Source organism: Thermobia domestica, chromosome 9 (assembly GCF_964235325.1).
Source record: "Thermobia domestica chromosome 9, izTheDome1.hap1.1, whole genome shotgun sequence".
NCBI lineage: Eukaryota > Metazoa > Arthropoda > Insecta > Zygentoma > Lepismatidae > Thermobia > Thermobia domestica.
In genome coordinates, this window is record NC_137462.1 from 12841032 (window position 1) to 12865177 (window position 24146).

General features: G+C 35.4%; 1 protein-coding gene across 2 annotated transcripts in view; it reads left to right on the forward strand.

The window, feature by feature from the left end:
• The window catches only part of Rbp6 (RNA-binding protein 6), a 1467626-nt gene that overhangs the window by 1359784 nt on the left and 83696 nt on the right, over nt 1–24146 (forward strand). The window contains exon 12 of one of the 2 annotated variants that reach the window (XM_081770618.1): nt 14562–14837. The exons of the other annotated variant lie outside the window; for it this stretch is intronic. Within the exon in view, the coding sequence (XP_081626744.1) occupies nt 14562–14837 (276 nt within the window). The remainder of the gene's footprint in view (nt 1–14561; nt 14838–24146) is intronic. 2 annotated transcript variants of the gene reach the window in all.

Below are 24146 nucleotides of genomic sequence, written 5' to 3' on the forward strand. Positions count from 1 at the left end.
GAAGTTGATATGGAAAATAAATTGTTTATAACAACTCAAATAGAAACACTTGTAACACCGACAACATACGAAAGTAAACTCCTAAGCTAATAAGCTCTTTCGCTCATGTATCATCAGATAAGGACATGAAATTAAGAGAGCAAATGTTTATAGTATTTGTTGATGTTTGGCAATGATTTTATCAGATTTCTGGTAAATAATTATATCGGAAGAAACATAAAGATAACTTTTGGAAGATGAATCTTCACATGAAAATTAGAAACAAAAAAGTGAAACAGTACGAGTGAACAAATGCGTCATTTCAAAACTAACCTTCCAAAAAATGAAGGAATCAGAACCAATAGTTGTATCATTCAAATGATGTAGCAACCAGTTCTATGATCAGTGTAGTAAGTTGACTTGATATTATATTATAACTACATGGTTATATTATTGTTAGTATTTGTTTACTAGCTAGGATTATGACATCTTTTTCCATAAATACTGGATCCAGAGGTAAAGAGACACGTTTAACTACTGATACCGGAAACCGGAGAAATTTTGAATGACTGGTTCGGGCCAACTGGCTGAATGACACCATTGGACAAAGCTCGAGAACGAACTCTCGGACCAGGGTCAGTTAAAACAACATAATGATTGTTTCGAGTCCGGATTCCAATGTGTATCATTGGAGAGGAACAGGGCTGGCGACAGAGTTAGCCTCGAAGAATAGAAGAAGATGTGTGCGTCTTCTGAAACGGAAACATGATAGATCAGGAACTGAAAACTGGCACTGATACATTAGTAGAGTGTACGCTCAAGATTCGGAACTGGAAACTGGAACACATTCCATGTCTACTGATACATTAGTAGAATGTAAGCTGAAGATTAAGAACTGAAAACTGTTACATATTCCGTAACCATTGATACATTAGTAGAATGTAGTCTCGAGATTAGGAACTGCAAGCTGAAACACATTCCGTATCCACTGATACATTAGTAGAATGTAGGCTTGAGATTAGGAACTGGAATCTGGCATACATTCCATGTCTACTGATACATTAGTAGAATGTAGGCTGAAGATTAAGAACTGAAAACTGTTACACATTCTATAACCATTAATACATTAGTAGAATGTAGGCTCGAGATTTAGGAACTGGAAGTTGAAATACATTCCGTATCCACTGATACATTAGTAGAATGTAGGCTTGAGATTAGGAACTGGAATCTGCCATACATTCCCACATCCACTAATACATTAATGGAATGTAGGCTTGAGATTAGGAACTGGAATCTGGCATACATTTCCATATCCAGTGATACATTAGTAGAATGTAGACTCAAAATTAAGAATGGAAACTGGTACACATTCCATATCCACTTATACATTAGTAGAATATAACACAAAAATAATCACCATGTGTTTTTACTCGCCCTTTATTCATCATTTCACCCTTTTTATGTCATTCCCACCAATTTTCGCAGAGCTGTGATTCAGAAATCACACTTCATATTTTCGTATCACGGTTCATTTCCCCCTTTTTTTTAAAATTTGTTTCTGAACACTTTCTATATCGCGGTGCACTTTTATATATTATAATATTTTTGTCAGAATACATACACCAAGTTAAGTTGTTTATACATAAATTCTCTAAAGCTAACTTTCACTTTGTTACAAATTATAGTATATAGTAATATCCTTTTGCTTATGTAAAATCTTTTGTGATAGAGGGTACAGTTGTTAAACTAGGCGATGATTCTCTTTGAGACACAAGATCGCGCGTTCGTTTCTGGCTTGTACAATGCGAGGTTTATGCTAAGCAAATACTGAGTGTACATTTTTGTTTTCTCGAGATATCCCCGTTTTCTCGTCTGTATTTCTGAGTGTCTTAAGATTACAGATGAAGACTTTAGAATGATTAATTAAACATTTCGTTTCACTTGATTATGATAATCTTCTGTGCATATGTTCAAAGTTTTATGAGAGAGAAATATTGATATGTAAAATTCATTCTCACAGAGCCTCACATAAAGTAAACTAACCAATAATAATAGTTTATTAGAAAATCTAAGGTGGGAAGGGAAGGTGCAAGTAGTCACATAAACTATAGAATTGGTCATGGAGGATAGACCACTGACAAATTTTATATTTTACTCTATTATTGTTCAAAACTTGTAAAACTTATCAATAGTGTACGTATGTTCATAACTTATTCAAAGACCGTGTCGTTAATCGAAGTTGTAAACCTCTTTTAAAAGAAAAATCGCACCCGTGACCATACTAACAGAAAGGATGCGCGCTAGCTGTTTGGGCTTGAGAGTTTCCGGCAACAATGTTTTCTTCTGTTTCAAATCAATGTGGAACCAAACCTGGTTTTATTGACCTCAACTCGCCTGATAATACTACAAGTTTCAAGTCGTAATACTACAAGTTTATTTTCACGAAACCTTATAGAGTTCTTTACAAGGTATGCGTTAAGGAACAAATACAGTAATTGAATTCGGTTAGTGTCCACACAAATATAAGATATCAATGAATAATAACCTTTTTTTTCGTACGACTTTGTAAGTGAGTTAGTGTGGAAGTATGTTCTTAGTATTTGATAGAAACATTAGGTCTTCAGTAGTACACTTTTTCTCTCACGATGGTGATATCACTCTTAATATTTAACTATGATCTCAATGTGCAGTTTTTAAATATCGTATATTACCAATATCGTAATTCGTGTGGCATCTTGTTTGTTTTGTTGGGGTCGTGAGTCCAAATCACCTTGAGTAAGAACGGATTTTTGTAGCTCTTTATTGAAAATAAAGTGTTTTTTTAAGGATTTAACTGAAATTATAGTGATAATAAAAACAGAAATAGAAGGGATAATGTTATGGAAGACTGCAGTCAGCCAGATGACGCACAGTATGCTTTTGTAATTTCTGGTCAACACATATTCCCTAAGCCTCATTATTTCTGGCCCTGAGTTCATTATCTCTTGAAGGAGTTCCCAAACTGCCTCACGACGCGAGCTCAACAGTGGAAACTGAAATCCATCAGGAATGGAACACCAAATTACGCACCCTAGCCATTTAGTTGAAACCATAAATACATGTACACTCTTCAATTTGCGGCAACAGCAATGACCAGATTCCTTTTTTAGAAATTAGGAATTAGACTTGTGGATTTTCAGGATCTATGGCCATGTTAGAGCCCTCAAGTATGAGGGATGGCGTTCCTCGGCGATCACTATCCGACGAAAGGGGAGGAAGGAAGCGGCCTGGGACCTATATGTTAGGTACCACCACGGCATTTGCCTGGTGTGAATGAGGAAAACCCAGGAAAACCTCATTCAGGGTGGCTGGCCTGAAAAAGCTTTTTACACTTTTTCGACTTTGTGTCTCCACCGGGAATCGAACCCGGGAAAGCTCTCACCAAAGACGAGAACCCGAGCGACTGTGCTACGCTGGGCCACCAGATTCCTTTTTGAGACGTAACCAGTGAAAATTACAATATTCAATTAGAGAAACCAGTGATTCATAAATCTTTGATTGCGGATAAGGTATGACAAATTTTGTTTTGAATACAATATTCAATTAGAGAAACCAGTGATTCATAAATCTTTGATTGCGGATAATGTATGACAATTTTTTTTATTTTTTTATTTTTTTTTTTTTTTGAAATTTATTGTTTGTTTTATTAAAAAGATACTAATACCAAACATTAACGAGACGATCAGAAAACGTAGAACAAAAATATCTAATTGTTATTGTCACTTAATTTTAGTGTTAACCTAATCTGTCGCGATAATTCATTAGAACACACAAAACACCAACATATGACCATAATTTGTACTATAGCATTATTTTACTTGTATTATTTCGCCCCGCTTTTTTGTAGACAGCATCTGTGTGGTTTAATACATTGAGGACGGTGTTAGCCAAAAATACTAACTTGAAGAATATCTCTGATTCCATATTCTGTTGTTTAGGACTCGCCTACACTACCGCCCTTACCACCGGATATGGTAGGGCAAGAGGCAGTGTTCGTACATCTACCACCAGATGTCATCCGAACCTGCAGGCTGGTAAGCCGGCGCCACCTAAGTTCCTGTGTAGCAAGTTTTGTAGGTGGTTCTCGTAGAGAATACATATATATATATTATATTATATTATTATTATATTAATAAAAGTTGAAAAAACTAAGCTTCGATCTGGCTTATAGATGGAATCACATTTTTTTTAACTTTTCGTTTTTTCATAGACTTCTGAGTTCTTTTTGTTTAGTTTATTTTTGTTATTTAAAGTAACAGTGCCTCAGTAATTGTAAGTAGGTTACCTTTACCATTACCATTACCTTGTTATTGTACTGTATTTTGTAAGGCACCATATTCGTAATGCATATATATCACTTATTGTACAGTATTTATTGCGAAATCTCTGTTTCACCTCAGAAAGTATCATCGGATTAGGAAAGAGAATTATAGTTGAAGTAACATATTTCATCTGAATTATGTTCTCCTAACGAACTTATAAACTACAATCTATCGACGACAAATGTAGTACTTTTATTCCAAGCATTGATAAACTACAATCTATCGACGACAAATGTAGTACTTTTATTCCAAGCATTGATAAACTACAATCTATCGACGACAAATGTAGTACTTTTATTCCAAGCATTGATAAACTACAATCTATCGACGACAAATGTAGTACTTTTATTCCAAGCATTGATAAACTACAACCTATCGACGACAAATGTAGTACTTTTATTCCAAGCATTGATAAACTACAATCTATCGACGACAAATGTAGTACTTTTATTCCAAGCATTGATAAACTACAATCTATCGACGACAAATGTAGTACTTTTATTCCAAGCATTGATAAACTACAATCTATCGACGACAAATGTAGTACTTTTATTCCAAGCATTGATAAACTACAATCTATCGACGACAAATGTAGTACTTTTATTCCAAGCATTGATAAACTACAATCTATCGACGACAAATGTAGTACTTTTATTCCAAGCATTGATAAACTACAATCTATCGACGACAAATGTAGTACTTTTATTCCAAGCATTGATAAACTACAATCTATCGACGACAAATGTAGTACTTTTATTCCAAGCATTGATAAACTACAATCTATCGACGACAAATGTAGTACTTTTATTCCAAGCATTGATAAACTACAATCTATCGACGACAAATGTAGTACTTTTATTCCAAGCATTGATAAACTACAATCTATCGACGACAAATGTAGTACTTTTATTCCAAGCATTGACTATTCTTGAGAGAAGTCACAGCGTTAAAAAATTAAATTATATCGGTATTAATTCTCGTACACAGCTTTCTGAAGCTGTATGAAGCTTCCTTTCCTTAGCTATAACGATAAAAGTTAAATCTTTATATCGATCTGACTTTTCTCAAAATGCCACCACGGATACAAGTTTTGGCAATCTTAAGAGACCCCATCACTGCGCAATTGAAATACCGCTAATTTTACAGTAATTATGTAATGTCTTCAAATAGATAAAAGATAACCGAAAAATGGAACAAGAGCACGCTAGACAATATTATTATACATGAGATACCGTTATCACGACTCACTTATCTGCTTTCAAGTTCCAGCCATTTAGAAAATCGGCATTTTTTTTTTAGCGTTTATAAATGTCTGCAAACGGAAAGGTACTATGTGACTCGTAATAACGGTACCTCATACAAAATAATATTGTCTAGCGCGGTCTTGTTCCACATTTCGATTATCTTTTGTCTATTTGAAAATATGACATAATTACTGTAAAATTAGCGGTATTTTAATTTCGCCGTGATTAGGCCTCTTAAAGAGATGTAATTGTGGATAGCGTACGTTGTCAACATAAGTACTATAAATTTGCTTTGATATTATTGTTTTGTGAACGATATGTTGTATAAAATACTACAACAGTCACATATGAAAATTACTAAACTATGACTGTAAACGTAGCGTAACTTTGATGGACCTAGAATAACTAGGATAAACTTAAAGATACTTTTAAAGTTCCAAACAATACAGAGCGTGGCGGTAGTCTCAGATCATGAAACAACTTGCTGTGAAGTGTAAGGTGTATCAGTTTTGTCCTACTATTAACTTCGGGAACTACACTGCTCCCCTTATCACACTGTAGTAGAAGGTGTCCTTTTAATTAACTAACTAATTCTATGGCCTATGGAACCTTGACGTTCAATGCCTCGTTCACAAAAGCTCTCTACTGACTTCTGTCCGTAGCCATTTGGGTCCAGTTTCTACGTACTTTGTATTCCTACTTCTGCAAGATCCATCTTAATATTGTACTCCCATCTGCGCCTAGGTCTTCCTAATGGTCGTTTTCCGATTGGATTTCGAGTTAAAACTTTGAAATCTTTTTTACTATCTTCCATTCTGGCTACATGATCTGCCCACCTTAGCCTCCTAGACTTGATGACTCTAACAATGTTTGGTAAACTGGATAAATTATGCAGTTCCTCGTTATGAAGTTTCCGCCATTCCCCATTCCCGTTCTTCTTGGGTCCTGTTTTGGTTTGCAGTAACCACATCTTCTTTATAAAAAATAATAAAAAAAAAAAAATTGTGATTCACTGAAGAGTACTTCTCGGAATGCTAAGACACAAAACAGAAGCGGAATACGAACTGTCCAAATTCACATCTGTCCAATTGTTTCTTGATATTGTCCATTGATTGCTCGTCGTGACTATATGGTTAGCTTCACTCCTTTGGCGCAGAAAACTCGGTGGAAACTAATGTGTATCGGATCTCAAATTAGGTTGTAGGTCGATGTGTCATATAGCTTTAGAGCTGAAAAAAAAATTAAACTCCAAATCAACTAAATAAATCACTGATTAGACGACATGTTTACGTCCTGATTGTCCAACTTCATTCCTATGGGCTGTGCCAATACGGCAGCTTGATGTTATAAAAATTTGAGATGTTGATTGTCCTTGGAAGACTACAAGCACTGGGCCGTTCTCGGTATCATCATGTGTTGAAAAAGATTAAATATTTATGGAGAAACGCATGAGAAATTAGGTTGAGAATTGTGGTAGACATGTGGAGCTATTGATCACTTATCCTATTAGTTTCAGAGTTTCTCTCTCCCCCTTTCAAGGAACCTTACGGAAGTATTGTTTTTGTCTGCAATGTATTTCGTACATATCGCTTCAGGTTATCTTTATGATAAGACACATCTTCAAAAACTTTTATTACTGATTTGCGTGTAGAAGTATTCGTCTTTTCTTTCATTCTTTAGTATTACGTATTTTATTGATTCTTATGATTCTTCTTTGTCAAAGGAAAAAAACGAAGTTTCTACAGGGTTAAGGCTAATAATCATAAAAACATGAAATCCTTCATGCGTTTCGATAACGTAATACTGCCTTCCTCAGTCTGTCTGTCTTTCTGAAAAACCAATGGAATGGCCCTTCAGTTAGGTATCATTCGGAGATCCTATCGCTTTTTCCTTGTTCCACTTTCTTTCATTTCACTTCCGCTCATATCATTCGGATATCCTTCCTCTTTTTTCTTCCACTTTCTTTCGTTTCACTTCCGTTCATTCCATTCAGGGATCCTTTCTTATTTTCTTCGCTTCATTTTTCTTCCTTTTCATTTCCTCTCACACGTTTGTATGCATGTGTGCTTATTCGTTTTCTCTTCTTGGCTTCTTCTTTCATCTCTCATTTATTGTTCTTCCGCTTTATTCAAAATTCCTTCCCATTTCTTGCTTATGTGTAATCCTTCATCTCAAACAAGGAAGGAATCTAAAGAAGAAAGGAGAAAGGTGAATGGGATGAGAGAACGAACGAACGAGGAGAACCAATAAAAGATGAAGGAAAGAAAGATCCAAGAATAGTTAGAAGATAAACATATCTTCAGACAACTACACGCATAGCTGAACAAGCGAGTTGGAATGAAAGGAGAGAGAGCAAAGCAAAGAAAAAGTAAAAGGATCTTTGAATGGTATAAAAGAGATGAACCATTTCTGGGTTTCCAAGGCACTATTGCAGTGTTAAAATGTAGCAAGAATTATGTGTTTGGAAGGACATAACTAGTTCAAAAGAGTCCGTTAAAATCGGACTGAAAATTGCCTTTTACTTTACAACCGTTACTAATATTTTTGTCCAGTTTTTGAATTTTGTTTCACGAAATTCTTATCAATAGTAAAATAATTTCTGATCTTTAAAATTACGTTCTTTAAAATCTTATTAGTAAAGCAAGATAGATTCAAAGGAACATTTTGTACATGCTAGTATGATATCAACGTCATCGAACTGTTTTGTCGTCCGTTTTCTTATACAAAATAATATTTCATTGTCTTAATTATTGGAGAAAATTTCACAGCTTTTTTTAAAAAAATACTAAAATTTATATATATATATTTGTAAGTATAAAAATTTGATACTGCCCAGCTTTCTCAGTTTGTACGCAAATGTAAATTAGAATGTGAAAAATATTTAGAATCTTGATGCTTGTAGAGAGGGAACTAATCTAACTAAAATGAACACCATTTTGAGAACTTCAATTTGAAATTAGAAACACTAACATCAATCAAATTTGTAAGCTACCTTAAAACTCGGAAGTATTACTGTTCTTGTTCAACAAAACATCAAGAGCAATTGTTGAATGAGCCTTGTTGTGTATTGAAGAATCAATGTAGCATTTATCTTCTTTCTTGTAAAAAAAAAATAATTAATTTGTCGTTTCTTATTTTGAAGATACACGTAAGATATACACACTAATGAAAGAAGGGAACAACCGATATTTTATTTTACACACCAAATCCTCTATAGGTGCGAATTGTAACGCGGAGAGTGAAAAACTGACTGACTGGACCGGAACTCGAACCAGAGGGCTCCGACATACTGTGCCGTTGCCTTAACCACTACGCCACCCAGTGGTCCGAGGTGAGACTACCGACCTCGAGAATGAGTGGCTGTTATGAGAAGCGGGTTGGTTGGCATAGTGGTTAACGTATCGGCACGGTATTGCCGGAGGATCCGGGTTCGAATCACGGTCCAGTTAGTTATTTCTTTTCCAATCTTTGCGTTAAAATACCTAAGAGTTTGTTTTAAGTTTTATATTCTCAATAGAAATATTACGTTGTCATTATTGGATATATACTTTAAAAAAATCTTCAAAAGACACTTTGAAAATTCAGTTTATATATAAGCTCATATCTAATTGGATTTAAAATTTGACCTGTTCCGCTTAGATTTGTAATGCAGACATACTCTAGTTACTAAACCTAATCATTTGAAACTAATTTAAAATTACAAATAACGGAAGATACATATGTATACAGTTATTTTCCTCTCAAATTTTGTGTATGTGTATATTAAATTCTAACAAATTTAACTCTAATTTAGTAAAAGATTCAGGCTGCGAAATATCAGAAATCAAGATATTTCTGCAAAAGAGTATATGATAGCTATACAGTTCTGCTGTAGAAAAAATTTGAATGAAATTTCTTTCTTGTGTTTTACCAATGTGTTACTAATTCGGGACGGTTTTTGAGGTGAAGCAGCGATTGTAATCAACGTACTATTTCGTACTTTTGTTCTGTAGTTCGTGTTTCTTAGTGCCTGCTTAACATGTGAATGGAGTTTGATTGTAATTGACTGTTTAAAACATTATACGTAATAATTTCTTGTATTAGGTCTAACATAACCGTTGTTTGTACTAGAGGCACCCTGTAGATCTCCCTTGATGTTTTTTTTTTCTCTCTCTCTCTGCCATCACGTGTCAATTAACAATAATTACTAATAACATTTTGAAGGAAGAGGTAGTACCTTTCCGGATGCGATTAAAGTTATTTATGACAATAATTTTTTTTCTGCAAGCATACGGATTACTGGATGGGTAGCGTATATTATAGTGAGGTGATGTGCAAAGTTACTGAAGAAAACATTTATGTTTATAAAATATTGTTTGTTGTAATTTAGTTGTATGATATTAACTATGAAAACTGAGAGTAACACTATTATAAACATATATATATTCAAGGACAATTTTATACTCCAATTCGTAACACAATTTTTCTATCTCTGCACTCAACAGTTATCAAATATTCTGTAAAATATGTTAGACAGGTACACGTTTTCTATACAATCTCTTCTGTTTATTGAAATACATTTTTTTTTTTCAATTACCACATACTCCTGATTTCGTTTTTATAAACCAACATATTTATAAACACACGTACACATTTATTTTAAAAGCAAAGAATTACAGTGGTGCATTACAATTTGTATAATTAAACAACCAGACAAAGTCAGAACAAGTATATTTCACAAATTTACAACCTACAACAACTCAAGCTTCACCAATGGCATCACAATATATTCTGTCTTTAAAAACAACGAATTTTAACCTACTTTAGCAATAAAACATAAATAACAGTTGTCGAAATTTACAAAAAAAAATATCTATTGCACTGAGAGATAACTACAAAAAATAAATAACAAGCAAACAGGATCAGCTTATCTGTCGAACATCAAGTTGGAAAAATAAATAAAAAAAAAAGGTTAACGTCATCTTCTGGAAGACAAACTAGGAGAGAAAGATAATAGTGAGTTGATGATGGACCCTGGTGATGGTGATGATGATGATGAGCTACGTGGCGAGTAGAACCAAAAGTTAGGCCCTGTTTCATATATCTTTCTTAGACGTGCTGTTGTATTTTTTTTTATTTGTGACAGTACCGTTTTTTTCAGTGTATAGTTCTTATATATTTAGTAATCAGCAGATGTAGATCAGTTTATAGTGAACATTAAGTTTAGCATTTCTTACGTATTGTGTCTTGAAAAGAAATTTGTGTTACTAGAAGCTCTGGATGCACTATATTGATATATTGATATTTTATATTGGTAATCATGTGGAAAATAAAACAGTCTGTAATTCTATAAATATTTTAATATACGAAGTAGTCTGTGCGTTTTTCTAACTTGTTTACTAATTAATTAGTAATCAGCGAAATAGAAGCTAGAATTAGAATGATGTTTAGCTAGAAAAATAGATAGATGAAAAATAATTTATGCTTAGTAATTTTTTTAATAAAAAAGGTGGATTTATCATTATTAATTAATAATAAAAGTGTATAGTTTATTAACATGTTATTTAGTGTGTAGTTTATAGAAACTAATATCTTAGAGTAGTCTGTGCTGTGTTCTTTATTTTGTCTAAAAATGTAAGGAAAAAGTATTAGCTATTTTTTTTTCGTAGAAGCGAAATATTTTGAGAATTTAATATAATTGCCAAAAGGTAGTGTTGAGTACTAGCTTACAAAGTAGAAGTAGGTTTATTTTTTTAACTTTTTTGTGGCTAAGCGTAAAGGAATAATAAATGTGTATCTTGTTATTATTTTTTCTTAAAAATGCTTTAAATGTGTAAAATTTTATAGTTAACTACAATTAGTATATTAACTGTTTTAACCAGTATTAACGTAATATCAAATTTTTTTCTTACTTTTCTTGATAAATGTGTTGGATAATTTTTTCAAAAAAAAAACAAACAAAAAAGTATTTTTAAGGAACTATTAATGCATTAACTTTTTCTCCAATTTAAAGGGGATTATTTTTTTTTAAATATCATCTCTTAGGAAAGAATTGAAAGGGAATAATATTTAATTTTTCTCTCGAAATTTCACTTATTGAGAAGTTTTGTATTTCTATATCCCGTTTCTGGAAGATTTTGTTACACGTTATTCTTTGATTAAGCTAATTAAGACCACAGCACTTTTACGATGGATTTTTCCGTACGAAATTAGGAGTATTTGCCCTCAGTGAAGCTCTATGATTCTTCAATAATTCTAATTTCCTTCGATTGGCAGATTTGTTTTAGTTTTATCCCGAATGTATACAACTAAACGGTACGTCTCTTTATTTATAATGTATTAAACATACATAGCGTAAAGAGAAGGAACCCTAGTTAAATTTTCGAAAACCTTAAATCGGCAAAAATTAATATTCAACGAAGAAGCTCTAGGTTTAATTTTGAACATTGTTTAGTAAATAATGGTGGAGTAGAAAACTATGCAATGATGAAACAGTTTTGCTGTCTATCAATCTTATTCATTGTAGACCTACTAGAAGAACTAGTACAATTTCTAATAGTAATTTGCTATGAAATGTTGTGCCCATACTTTACTCGAGACTTCTTGTCACAACTATTTTGTGACTTATTTTTAGCGGTAAAAATTTTTCTTATATTGAACCGTGTAAGGAAACTTAAACCGACACTGTTTGATGCAGTGTGATGTTGGCAATATTTGATAGCATTTTATAGGAAATATTTGATTATTGTTATCAAGTTATGTCGCATTGCATTTACTACAAAGAATCTAGTATCATATTTCTGAATGTCTACGTTGTTGGCTACTTCCAATATGGCGCTTAATTTCAAATTAAATAATCTGTTTTCTTCTGGATTTTCACTTGATGATTTTTTAAGAATAAAATCTAGTGTAAATATGACATTGATGAAATAGTATTATGAGGGGAACTTAAAAAATAGTGTGTAGTGACAAATAGATCCTAATCCAATGAGGCAATTAAAAAATAGTGTGTAGTGACAAATAGATCCTAATCCAATGAGGCAATGTCCTTATTTCTCAATTTAAATCGGCCGATCATATTTTTATTTTAAAAATAAACAACTTGAAGATCTAATTTTTGCTTTAGACTCTTTCCCTATTTGACGTTATCGGGTTATTGAAAAGGGCGGGCATCAAGACCTTTATGTCAAAATCTATGGCTCTGTAATTATATGACCAAAATTATTTATTACCACTTCCCGTTCGACTGTCAACAAATTATATGTTGCTTTCCATACATGTTTTTTTTTTCTTTCTTCTTCTGTTGTTCGTTTTAATTTTCCGACCTTTTTTGCGGTGTATTGCTGTTTTCTTATTTTTTTGCTGCGCAGAAAAGAATGTGTTCCATTTGTTGTCACAGAAGGGGGAACAAAAAAATAAATAAAAATTTTTTAGAGTCGCGGAGCCTCTAGTACAGCACTGCAAATCTCCGACGTAGACCGGCAAATGTAAGTACCTTAGTTCTGTGTGCGTGTGCCTAGATAGAAATTTGTTTTTAGACAAAAAAAAAAAAAAAAATATATAAAATTAGTCTCGTAGAATCAGTCGTTTGTTCTTTCCCGCCCTTAGTTGTTTTTTTTTAAATCAATTGCTTTAGTTTTTATTTTTCTGGCTTTAGTAGATCAGTATTATTTTTTTCCTGTCTTTTTGTTTTTACAATTTTCGTAGATGAACAATAACACATGCACAGGGATTATTATTACTACTATATATATAAATCGCATAATGAAGTAAATTAATAATAATAACAAATCTTTTTTCGCGCGTGCTTTCTGCGCATGCGTCAAAAAGCATGTCGAGTTTTTCTGTACGGAAATGCATGTTTGCGTCGTAGTACAAGTAACTACTGTAATTCCTTAAAAAAAAAAGCATTTCATCAATTCATATACTGTATATGCATGTAATTTTTCTTCTTTTTTTTTTTTTTTTTTAAATAAATCCTTTTATGTTTTAACAAACAAGTCGTTTTGTTATCTCACCCACTTGAGCGTTTTGCACCGTTCGCACTTGTTTTAGTGTATTCCCAGCTTCCCTTTTCCCTTCACACCCTATTTGTCCTGGACGATACAGCGGTGAATCAAATTCGTACCATGAAAAATCAGAAAAAAAGGTCACATTGAAATCTTTAATGCGGCTATTGTAAAATAAATTCACACCATAATGCCAGTTCAATTAAATCAATTAAATTATAACAATTATTTTGTTGAAAAAAGAAATAAAAAATGTTTGCTCGTTTATAATTTGCTGAAAAAAGTTACAATGGAATGCTGTGCCGTAGTTGTTGTTGTGTGTGGTACATACTGCAGAATGAACTTCACGCTACCTAAGGACTAAACGAATTCGTTACCTAAACACGTAACCGATTTCTGTTTTGGATTACACATGTCTTTTCTAAACGAATTTAATAAAAGGCGTTTAAGACGGCCATGGGAAAGTAGTCTGTATACTCTCATTATGAAAGAGAAGTGCCATACATGTGAGACCAGTTATACGTTTTAGTAGGTAAATTAAGAATCCTCGCGTTGATTAGGTTTACAGTGCTGTGGTCTTAATCTTCAATCTTCTTGACTAGTGTCACTTCTACTAACAGGCTCGCCATTGTCTTATAAACGTTGTTGGTGTAGCCATGAATTGCATTCATTACTTTTAAAAAAATCCGAAGAGATTATTTTAACATTATTATATACCTTTCAGTATTATTCGAGCTAAATTATTTAATCAGATATTGTTATAGAAAAATTAATTTTAAAAAAATAAAACTCTATTACGCCTTTTTATATTTTAGTATCCTATTTTGATTGAGAATGTATAATAGTTATTAAAGAAAGGCTAAAACAGAGTTCATATTTTGATCAAAAATTACTATCGATGTTTCCTATTATTTTTATCTTTACTGCTTACATCGATTAAAACATATCTATATCTAATAGCTGTGCTCTGCGTGTTTCGTTATTCACAGGATTCCCGGGATACAGCTACTTCCCTAATCCCACTGCTGCGGCCACGAGCGCAGCTACACCGGCAGATCGTGCCAATCCGGCCACCTACTACGACTACGCCACGGCAGCCGCTGCGGCAGCTGCTTCTAGCGCCGCTGCAGCTGCAGCCGCAGCAGCTCAGGTCTCCGTCGCGGCGTCCTCTCGCAACGAACCCAACGCCGCTGTTGTCAACAGCTCACCCTTGCATCGAGACGCTACTGCAACCTACCAGCATAGTCGAACCCCGGCCACTCAAAGTAAGCATGCTTCCTACTTCTCACTGCTTTCTGTAAATAATTCAGTGTGTGTGTGTGTGTGTGTGTGTGTGTGTGTGTGTGTCTGTATTAATGTGTGCGTATGTCTATGTGCAGAATGGTGGGGAAAAGATAACTAAAACATCGCAGCTATGAAGTTATTATGTATGTCACAACATTTGAAACTCCATGTGAATCAGGGAACCTGTTAAATCAGTCCTGGATTCGGCGACTAAGGATTCTAGGTGCTGTAGGTTTCTCGGAAATGTTAGAAGCTTTTTCCAAGGTATTCTTTATATAAATGTGTTGCGCACATGGACATTCACTTGGAGATCATGCGAAGAAGTATCTTTTTAATTTCACATATTGAAATGAAAAAAAAAAATCGTGTATCAGTATTTTCTTTCCATGGTATGTATCATTATTTCTCAAAATGAGGGGAGCGAGTGTGAGAGGTAGCAATAAGGATACAGGCTACTGAAGGAGATTATGGGAAATCATTGGTCAATATATCCCTTCACGCTTATCAAAGACGCGTATGGTGCTAAATTAACGATTTTTCAAGTTATTAAGGTGGACGCTAGATAAGAAAAAACAGAGGAGATCGAGAATCTATGTGGAATGTATATGGATTGTATTACTTGTTCTGAGACAAAAGTTCTTATATAACTTTGCCCTTCATTGTTGGTGTTGCTATCGTAATGTCCACAGGTCGTGCAGATATAGATAGCATCCATGATAGATTAATATCACGATATTGTCTTGGTCTTCAACCAAGAGTTTCCTCCTGTACATAAATCAAAGTTACCTCAAACTTGAGTTCGTGATGATGTACCGGAATTTCTCTAGTAGCACACATGGCAAACATTGGCGCCGATCGATGCCCAAGGTGGGTAGCCCTATGTAGGCTGATACTCGGTGTGGTTTGGAGTTGATAATTGCAATAATAAAGTTGAAAGTCAGCGTGATTGTAAAGTATTTGTCGGCCAACCAACAATTTGCCATTGTTTATCCAACAATTTCCACCTCGCACTTCAAATCGCAATTGCACTTTCTTCGTAGTAGCTGTCACATTGTCAATTGTGTTGGTTGATAAATGATCAGTAAAGTGGTCAATCAACAACTTTAGGCCCACGTTGGCAAGTGTATTGGTTAACGAATGATCGGGAAAGTGGCTAGTTACAACGTGGAACCAACGTTGGTAATTTTGTTGGTTGATAAATGATCGGCAAAGTGGCAATCACAATGTGGTACCAACGTTGGTAATTGTATTGGTTGATAAATGATCGACAAAGTGCCCATTTCAACGTGAACCAACGTTGACAATTGAATTGGTTTATAAATGATCGACAAAAGTAGCCCATTATGATGTGGACTAACGTCGGCAATTGAGTTGTCTGATAAATGATCGACAGGGTTGTCAATTACAACGTGAAGCCAATCGTTGGCAATTGACATGGTTGATAAATTTAAGTGATCGGCAAAAGTGGACAATTATAAAGTGGGCAAACGTTGGCTGATAAATGATCGGCAAAGTGAACCATTTCAACGTGGGATCAACGTTGGTAATTGTGTTGGTTGATAAATGATTGGCAAAAGTGGCCAATTATAATGTGGGCTAAGGTTGGCAATTGAGTTGGCTAATAAGTGATCGGCAAAGATGCCATTTACAACGTAGAATCAACGTTGAGAATTGTACTGATATTGACGAATGCTCGTCAAAGCGCCTAGTTACAAGTAAAGCCAACGTTGGCAATTGAGTTGGTTAATAAATGATGGACAAATTGTCCCATTATAACGTAGAGCCAACGTTTGCAATTGGCTAGACAATTGCTTCTCACTGTTGGGACTTCTGCCTATGCTGCTAGGGTCATTAAATCGAAGGATTGGCCGGCTAGTATCCCAAATCTCCATCCTATTATACTCTGTGATCCAGATAGGTGGATAAAAGCTTGTTAAACTTGTTATAAGCAGCATCCTGACATTGTTTTCTACAAAAGGGTCTGAGCTAGAATGATTGTTGATTGTCCATACCGATTGCGTACCTGGTAACCTGCACGGAATGGACAGTTTGTAGTACACTGAGCCCAATATATATGCGCATTGCACATTTCTTTTGTTTCCCTTATTTTTGAGAGATCAGAACTTGTTTGTATTAGGTTCAAAGCTTCATTGATTTGTTGCCTATCACTAATAGATAACAGCATGAGCAACAAGAATTACAGATGGGAAACAGCAGAAACCAAGTTTTGAGTTTCTTTTTCGTCTTGTGGTGTATGCGTGTGTGTGTGTGTGTTTGTGTGTGTGTGTGTGTGTGTGCGCGCGGTCATAATCATGAGTGTGTGAGCCCAAATGTTACTGTGTTCATTGAACCACTATAAATTCGTAAACACACTTAAAAAAACAAAGTGTTCTATTAAGCAATGTAATTTACAAAACATGAAATAATGCAAAACATTTAAGTTGTGTCTTGTCTTAGCCAAATATAGCAACATTTTTACAAGGTCTTCAGAATTTTATGGTGGTTCAATTCTATGTCCCTAAGCAAATTATTCCTATTTTAAAACCAGCAGCATTATTACTATATTTTTTAACAGATGATATGCATGCTTTAAGTATTTTAGAAATTATATGGCTTTTATTTAGTGCATTAAATGTTCTATGCTTAATTGTTTTGTTCTGCTTTTGTTACGCTAATGCTTTAAGTTTTGAACTAATTTTCTTTTTAACCTTACTCTAGGATTTTTTCGTTGTCGTCACTTTATATATATATATATTCTTACTTTATTGTTTCCAACACATTTAGCTTCGTGAAGTTTCAGTGCACGCACATTCCGAGCATTCTACTTATTATTAATTATCAATTAAAAATTTCTACCGTTGTGAACAAGTTTTATATAATACGAGGAACTGCCGAAAAATTCCCGGAATTTCGTTGTAACTATTTATTACCACAGTATAGGCACACATTCACTTAATCGCCTTTAAAATATGCTCCGTGGGAGCACACATTTGTTCTACCGCTCCTGTCATTGCTGGAAACAACGCTGAAAGTCCTGTTTTGATATGTTCCGAAGTTCAGCCGTCGCGGTGGTTTGGATGTTTTTTTTTTTTGTTTTGTCTTTTACGGTGGCAACACGGCTTGCAGAAACGAAAATTCACCTCTTCTACCAGCCTCCCTACTCACCAGATTTAGCACCAGCGGATTTCTGGCTCTTCCTCAAGATCAAAAAAAGGCCTCAAAGGTAACCGTTTTGCCACCGTAGAAGACATCCATACCAACGCGACGGCCGAACTTCGGAACATATCAAAACAGGAATTTTCAGCGTTGTTTCCAGCAATGACAGGAGCGGTAAAACAAATGTGTGCTCTCACGAAGCATATTTTGAAGGCGATTAAGTGAATGTGTTCCTAAGGACCCAATTTTGAAGGCGATTAAGTGAATGTGTTCCCAAAGACCCAATTTTGAAGGCGATTAAGTGAATGTGTTCCTACGGACCCAATTTTGGAGGCGATTAAGTGAATGTGTTCCCAAAGACCCAATTTTGAAGGCGATTAAGTGAATGTGTTCCCAAGGAGCCAATTTTGAAGGCGATTAAGTGAATGTGTTCCTAAGGAGCATATTTTGAAGGCGATTAACTGAATGTGTACCTATATTGTGATAATAAATCGTTACAACGAAAATTCGTGAACTTCTTGACTGCCCCTCGTCGAATTTGATTCGGAGATAAAGCCTGGGCCGTGCCGTGGGGGGGAAGCGGGGCGACGGCCTCGGGCGCCGAAGTAAGGGGGCGAAAAATTCGGGAGAAAAAAGGAAAAAATAGCAAAAAATTGCTTGTAATATATGTATAGGGGCGCCGTCGTATATTTTCGCCCCGGGCGCTGATTTTCCACGGCACGGCCCTGGATAAAGCTGATAGCTTTTCGCGAGTGAAAGAGCAGTTTCTCTCTAATGATGAAAATATAACAGTAAAATAGAGATTCTGTCTCCTCCTAAGTACAGTTTTGCTCAAAAACAAATATCTTGACCACCCTCCCTGTTCTAGAAGCTGATATTTTGGCAACCATACGATGAAAAATTCTAATACTTTAGCTTGAAATAAATATCTCACTTGGTCAAAGGAAATTCATATTTGTTTCTTTTAATGTTAAATGTAGATAAGAAGTACAGGACTTTTCAAAGAGACGTGGGTGGCGAGATTTCTTTTAACAAGACTGTATATTTAATATCCCTTAAATCTATATATAAAAATGGAAGTAATATGTTTCTGATTTAATAACTCTTGAACCACCCGACTAATCTCGATCGAATTTTCAACATAGATGAGGTTCGGGCTTGGAAGTGATGTTATTATTTCACTTGGATGGTGCAACTTAGGGGAGGGGGAGATATTTTAAAACGATCGAAAACGACCGATATTACTGTCGAATCCATAGTTTTCGGGGTTACTGAGATGATCAGTGACAGTTCCGATGCCGTTTAAAACCAAATTCAGCCCCGTAACTTGGGAAGAGAAGGGAGAAGATTTTTAAAGGAAGTTCCAAGTACAACCATAAGGCTATCTACTACATACGCACGTGAGGCTATCTACTACTTAAGCCCGTCAGGCTATCTACTTCTTACGCCCGTGAGGCTATCTACTACTTACACGCGTGAGGCTATCTACTATATACAACCGTGAGGCTATCTACCACATACAACCGTGAGGCTATCTACTACTTACACGCCTGAGGCTATCTACTACATACACCCGTGAGGCTATCTACTACTTACACACGTGAGACTATCTACTACATACAACCGTGAGGCTATCTACTACATAAAACCGTGAGGCTATCTACTACATACAACCGTGAGGCTATCTACTACATACAACCGTGAGGTTTTCTACTACTTACACACGTGAGACTATCTACTACATACAACCGTGAGGCTATCTACAACTTACACGCGTGAGGCTGTCTACTACATACAACCGTGAGGCTACCTACTACTTACACGCGTGAGGCTATCTACTATATACAACCGTGAGGCTATCTACCACATACAACCGTCAGGCTATCTACTACTTACACGCGTGAGGCTATCTACTTCTTACGCCCGTGAGGCTATCTACTAGTTACACGCATGAGGCTATTTACTACATATAACCGTGAGGCTATCTACTACTTACACGCGTGAGACTATCTACTACATACAACCATGAGGCTATCTACTACTTACACGCGTGAGGCTATCTACTACATACAACCGTGAGGCTATCTACTACTTACTCGCGTGAGGCTATCTACTACATACTACCGTGAGACTATCTGTTACATACACCCATGAGCTTTGTCTTTTGGGTACATGGTTAACGTACTTGAGGTTGACACGAAAAACCTAAATTCAGTTCCCGATGGTAGCTTATGTGGCTCTAATCTCACGTTAAGCTATATGTCTATGGTTTCACATGTTACGTCAGTGGTGGAAGGAACGTGAACTACCAGTCCAACTACATATAGTGCTGCTAAAGATCAAATAATTCATTATTCGAATAATGGATTGTTCGGGTATTCGTTATTCGAAGAAAGAATTGTTTGAGTGTTCGTTATTCGAATAATTGACTGTTCGAATATTTGTTATTTGAATAATGGATTATTCGAGTATTCTTGTTTTGAAGAATGAATTGTTTGAGTGTTCGTTATTCGGTTAGTGGACTGCTCGAGTATTCGTTAGTCGGATATTGAATTGTTCGAGTATTCGTTATTCAAAGAAAAAAGTGTCTGAATCTTCGTTATTCGAGTAGTGGACTGCTCGAGTATTCATTATTCGAATAATGGATTGTTCGAGTATTCGTTATTTGAATAATGGATTGTTCGAGTATTCGTTATTTGAATAATGGATTGTTCGAGTATTCGTTATTTGAATAATGGATTGTTCGAGTATTCATTATTCGAATAATGGATTGTTCGAGTATTCGTTATTCGAATAATGGATTGTTCGAGCATTCGTTATTTGAATAATGGATTGTTCGAGTATTCGTTATTCGAATAATGGATTGTTCGAGTATTCGTTATTTGAATAATGGATTGTTCGAGTATTCGTTATTTGAATAATGGATTGTTCGAGTATTCATTATTCGAATAATGGATTGTTCGAGTATTCATTATTCGAATAATGGATTGTTCGAGTATTCGTTATTTGAATAATGGATTGTTCGAGTATTCGTTATTTGAATAATGGATTGTTCGAGTATTCATTATTCGAATAATGGATTGTTCGAGTATTCGTTATTCGAATAATGGATTGTTCGAGCATTCTGTCAAATATTGGATTATTAGAGTATTTCGTTATGCGATTAATGGATTATTCGAACATTTTTGTCCCAATAATAGATTGTTCGAGTATTAGTTATTTGAATAATGGATTGTTCGAATGTTTACTTTTTAAATAATGGATTATCCGAAGATTCGTAATTTGAACAGTTTGGATAATGAATGATCATTGAACTATTGAAAATGAATATTAAGATGTTCATTACTGCCGAATAATATTGGAATATATCTGATTTTGACAGCCCTTCAAAATATCTATTCTAAGGCCATTTCGCATTTAAAGCATTTATGTTAGGAAAGAAATTTCAGGAGGAAATCGCGAATAGTATACTTTTAGAAGTATTATGTCAGCATTTTATTGGTGAAATGAGGAAAAGGTTTAGGTCAAGCTGACCGCGAAAATCAAACCTTGTGATTTCCCGGTAACTCATGCTTGCTTAGTCAAATTCTTTGAATTTCTTTGTAGAGAGAATAAGTTTGTGACTTAATAACTCTTGAACCACCGGACCGATCTCTTTCAAATTTTCAACATAGCTGAGGTTCGTTCCTGGGACGGGTTTTATCATTTCACTTAGACGGTGCGTCTTAGGGGAGGCAAGGGGGATATATAAAAGTGATCAAAAATGACTGATATTAGTGTCGAAATCATAGTTTTCGGGGTCGCTGAGACGAACGGTGACATTTCCAATACCGCTTAAATCCAAATTCAGTCCCCATTAGTGCTCCTAAGGGGAATGGTTATATGTAAAAATAATTGATATTAGTGTTGAATTCATAGTTTTGGGGATCCCTAAGTTGATTGGTGACAGTTATGGTGCCATTAAAGTCCAAAATGAAACGTATTCTCCCGTATGAAGAGCAGGCATTCTGTTAGTAAATAAAAAAATCGATTGAGCAATTTTGGCGTTAACATATGTACTTATTCAACTACATAGAACTGTCCGCGTTTTACACTCCATATATTCTCTTTTGATAAAGTATGGCGAAGAAAACAGGTAATTTTCCAATAGTGTACTCACCTTTGCTAGAAGTACTCTTTCTTTTTCTTTCTTTAAGCTTCTTCGTACCACAAACATATGCAGATCCTTTTAGTTCGTTGTCCTTGGGGGGGGTCTTCTTTCTTTCTCCTCCTTTCCCCCTCCCTCCCACGCCATTCGACAGAAACTTTCATTACGACAACATCGAAAGGGAGGTGTTTGCCTCCTAGCTTTGTAGTTGAAGAAATCTTGGAGCGTCTGATCTGTGAACAAGCAAATCTTTCGTAATGATCACTCTTTATCCGTCTGCATCCATTGTAAGCAAAAGCGAAGAAACGGTACCACCGTCGCCATGTTAAGAACAGTTAATGAGAGATTTAGCAGTGGAGCCAACTCCATCAGGATATTTCTATACATAGTGAACTGTCAACTTTGTTCCTTAAGGAAAACATACGAGATATGTTCCTTAAGGAAAACATACGAGATATGTTCCTTAAGGAAAACATACGAGATATGTTCCTTAAGGAAAACATACGAGATATGTTCCTTAAGGAAAACATACGGAATATGTTCCTTAAGGAAAACATACGAGATATGTTCCTTAAGGAAAACATACGAGATATGTTCCTTAAGGAAAGCATACGAGATATGTTCCTTAAGGAAAACATACGAGATATGTTCCTTAAGGAAAACATACGAGATATGTTACTTAAGGAAAACATACGGGATATGTTCCTTAAGGAAAACATACGGGACATGTTCAAAAAGTATCGACCGTTATTTTTTCCAGCGTAAACCAATGTAGTTCGACAGACTTTCTTCAGTGTAGATATAGAGGGGATACTCGTGCGCAGTCGTGATTTTTTTCCCCACCCGCTGAAAGCGTCAGTTATTGGCAGTCGGTCAGAGAGTGTAGGCGTGTAGTAAGCAGTCGTCGAATTTCAGTTCTTTTGTAAAATGACAGAAAAACTTGAGCAGCGATATTGCATCAAGTTTTCGCGATCCCCAAGTGGAAACCTTTCAATCGGATCGTTACATTCAATTTTGAACGAGAATTTTGGCTACAAGGAGAGTGTCCGCAAAATTTGATTCACGCTTTCATCGCTAAACACAACTTTCCTGTGTGACGTCAGGCTTCCTACTCACCGGACATGGCTCCATGTGACTTTTTGTTATTTCCCAAGCTAAAAATGCCACTAAAAGAGACCCGATATAAGTCAAGACAAGACATCATGTAGAATGCAACGGCGCGGTTGCTCACCAGACCCGTAGCCAGCCCAAAAACTTAGGGGGGCGGCGGCTGAAGTTAGGGGGGGGGCGATCCAACCATATGATAATTCATCACCATATTATAGTTCTTTTGCAAGCCTACTGTAAAACTTTTAGGGGGCCAGCAAAACTTTAGGGGGGCCCGGCCCCCCTTGATCCCCCTGGATACTGATACGGGCCTGTTGCTCACTATTTTAAAATTTGCTTTTCAGAAGTGTTTCCAACAATAGCGCGAGCGCTAGGAGAAGTGTGTGCATTACCAAGGAGACTACTTTAAAGGGGATTAGTTTTTTTTTTGGGGGGGGGATTTCGAAATCAATAAATGTGCTTTTATTAACCACATGTTCGTTACTTTTTGAACATACCTCGTATATATATGGGCCACTGAATGAAGAGTTACCTGAAAGCTTAATGAAATGTTTCGTGCGAACTATAGTACGTACGCAAAGAAGTATGGATATTGTAATAAAAAAAAAAACAGAAACACGGCGATTTTTAAAATGTGGGTATAAAGAAGAATGAAGAATGAAATGAACTTTCTAGTTTCACGTTCTATGATTATGCCGCATACATTATAGGGGACGAATGATTAACAAGAGTGAATAAATATGAGAGAATTGGTGGAATGGCAATGTGGTTGGAAACCGGATAATTCTGAGAAATCACACGGACACAGTGTTATGCACCACAACTCACAGATCAGGATCGAACTAGGGATCCCTTATTCTAAAAGTGAGCGCTCTACCAC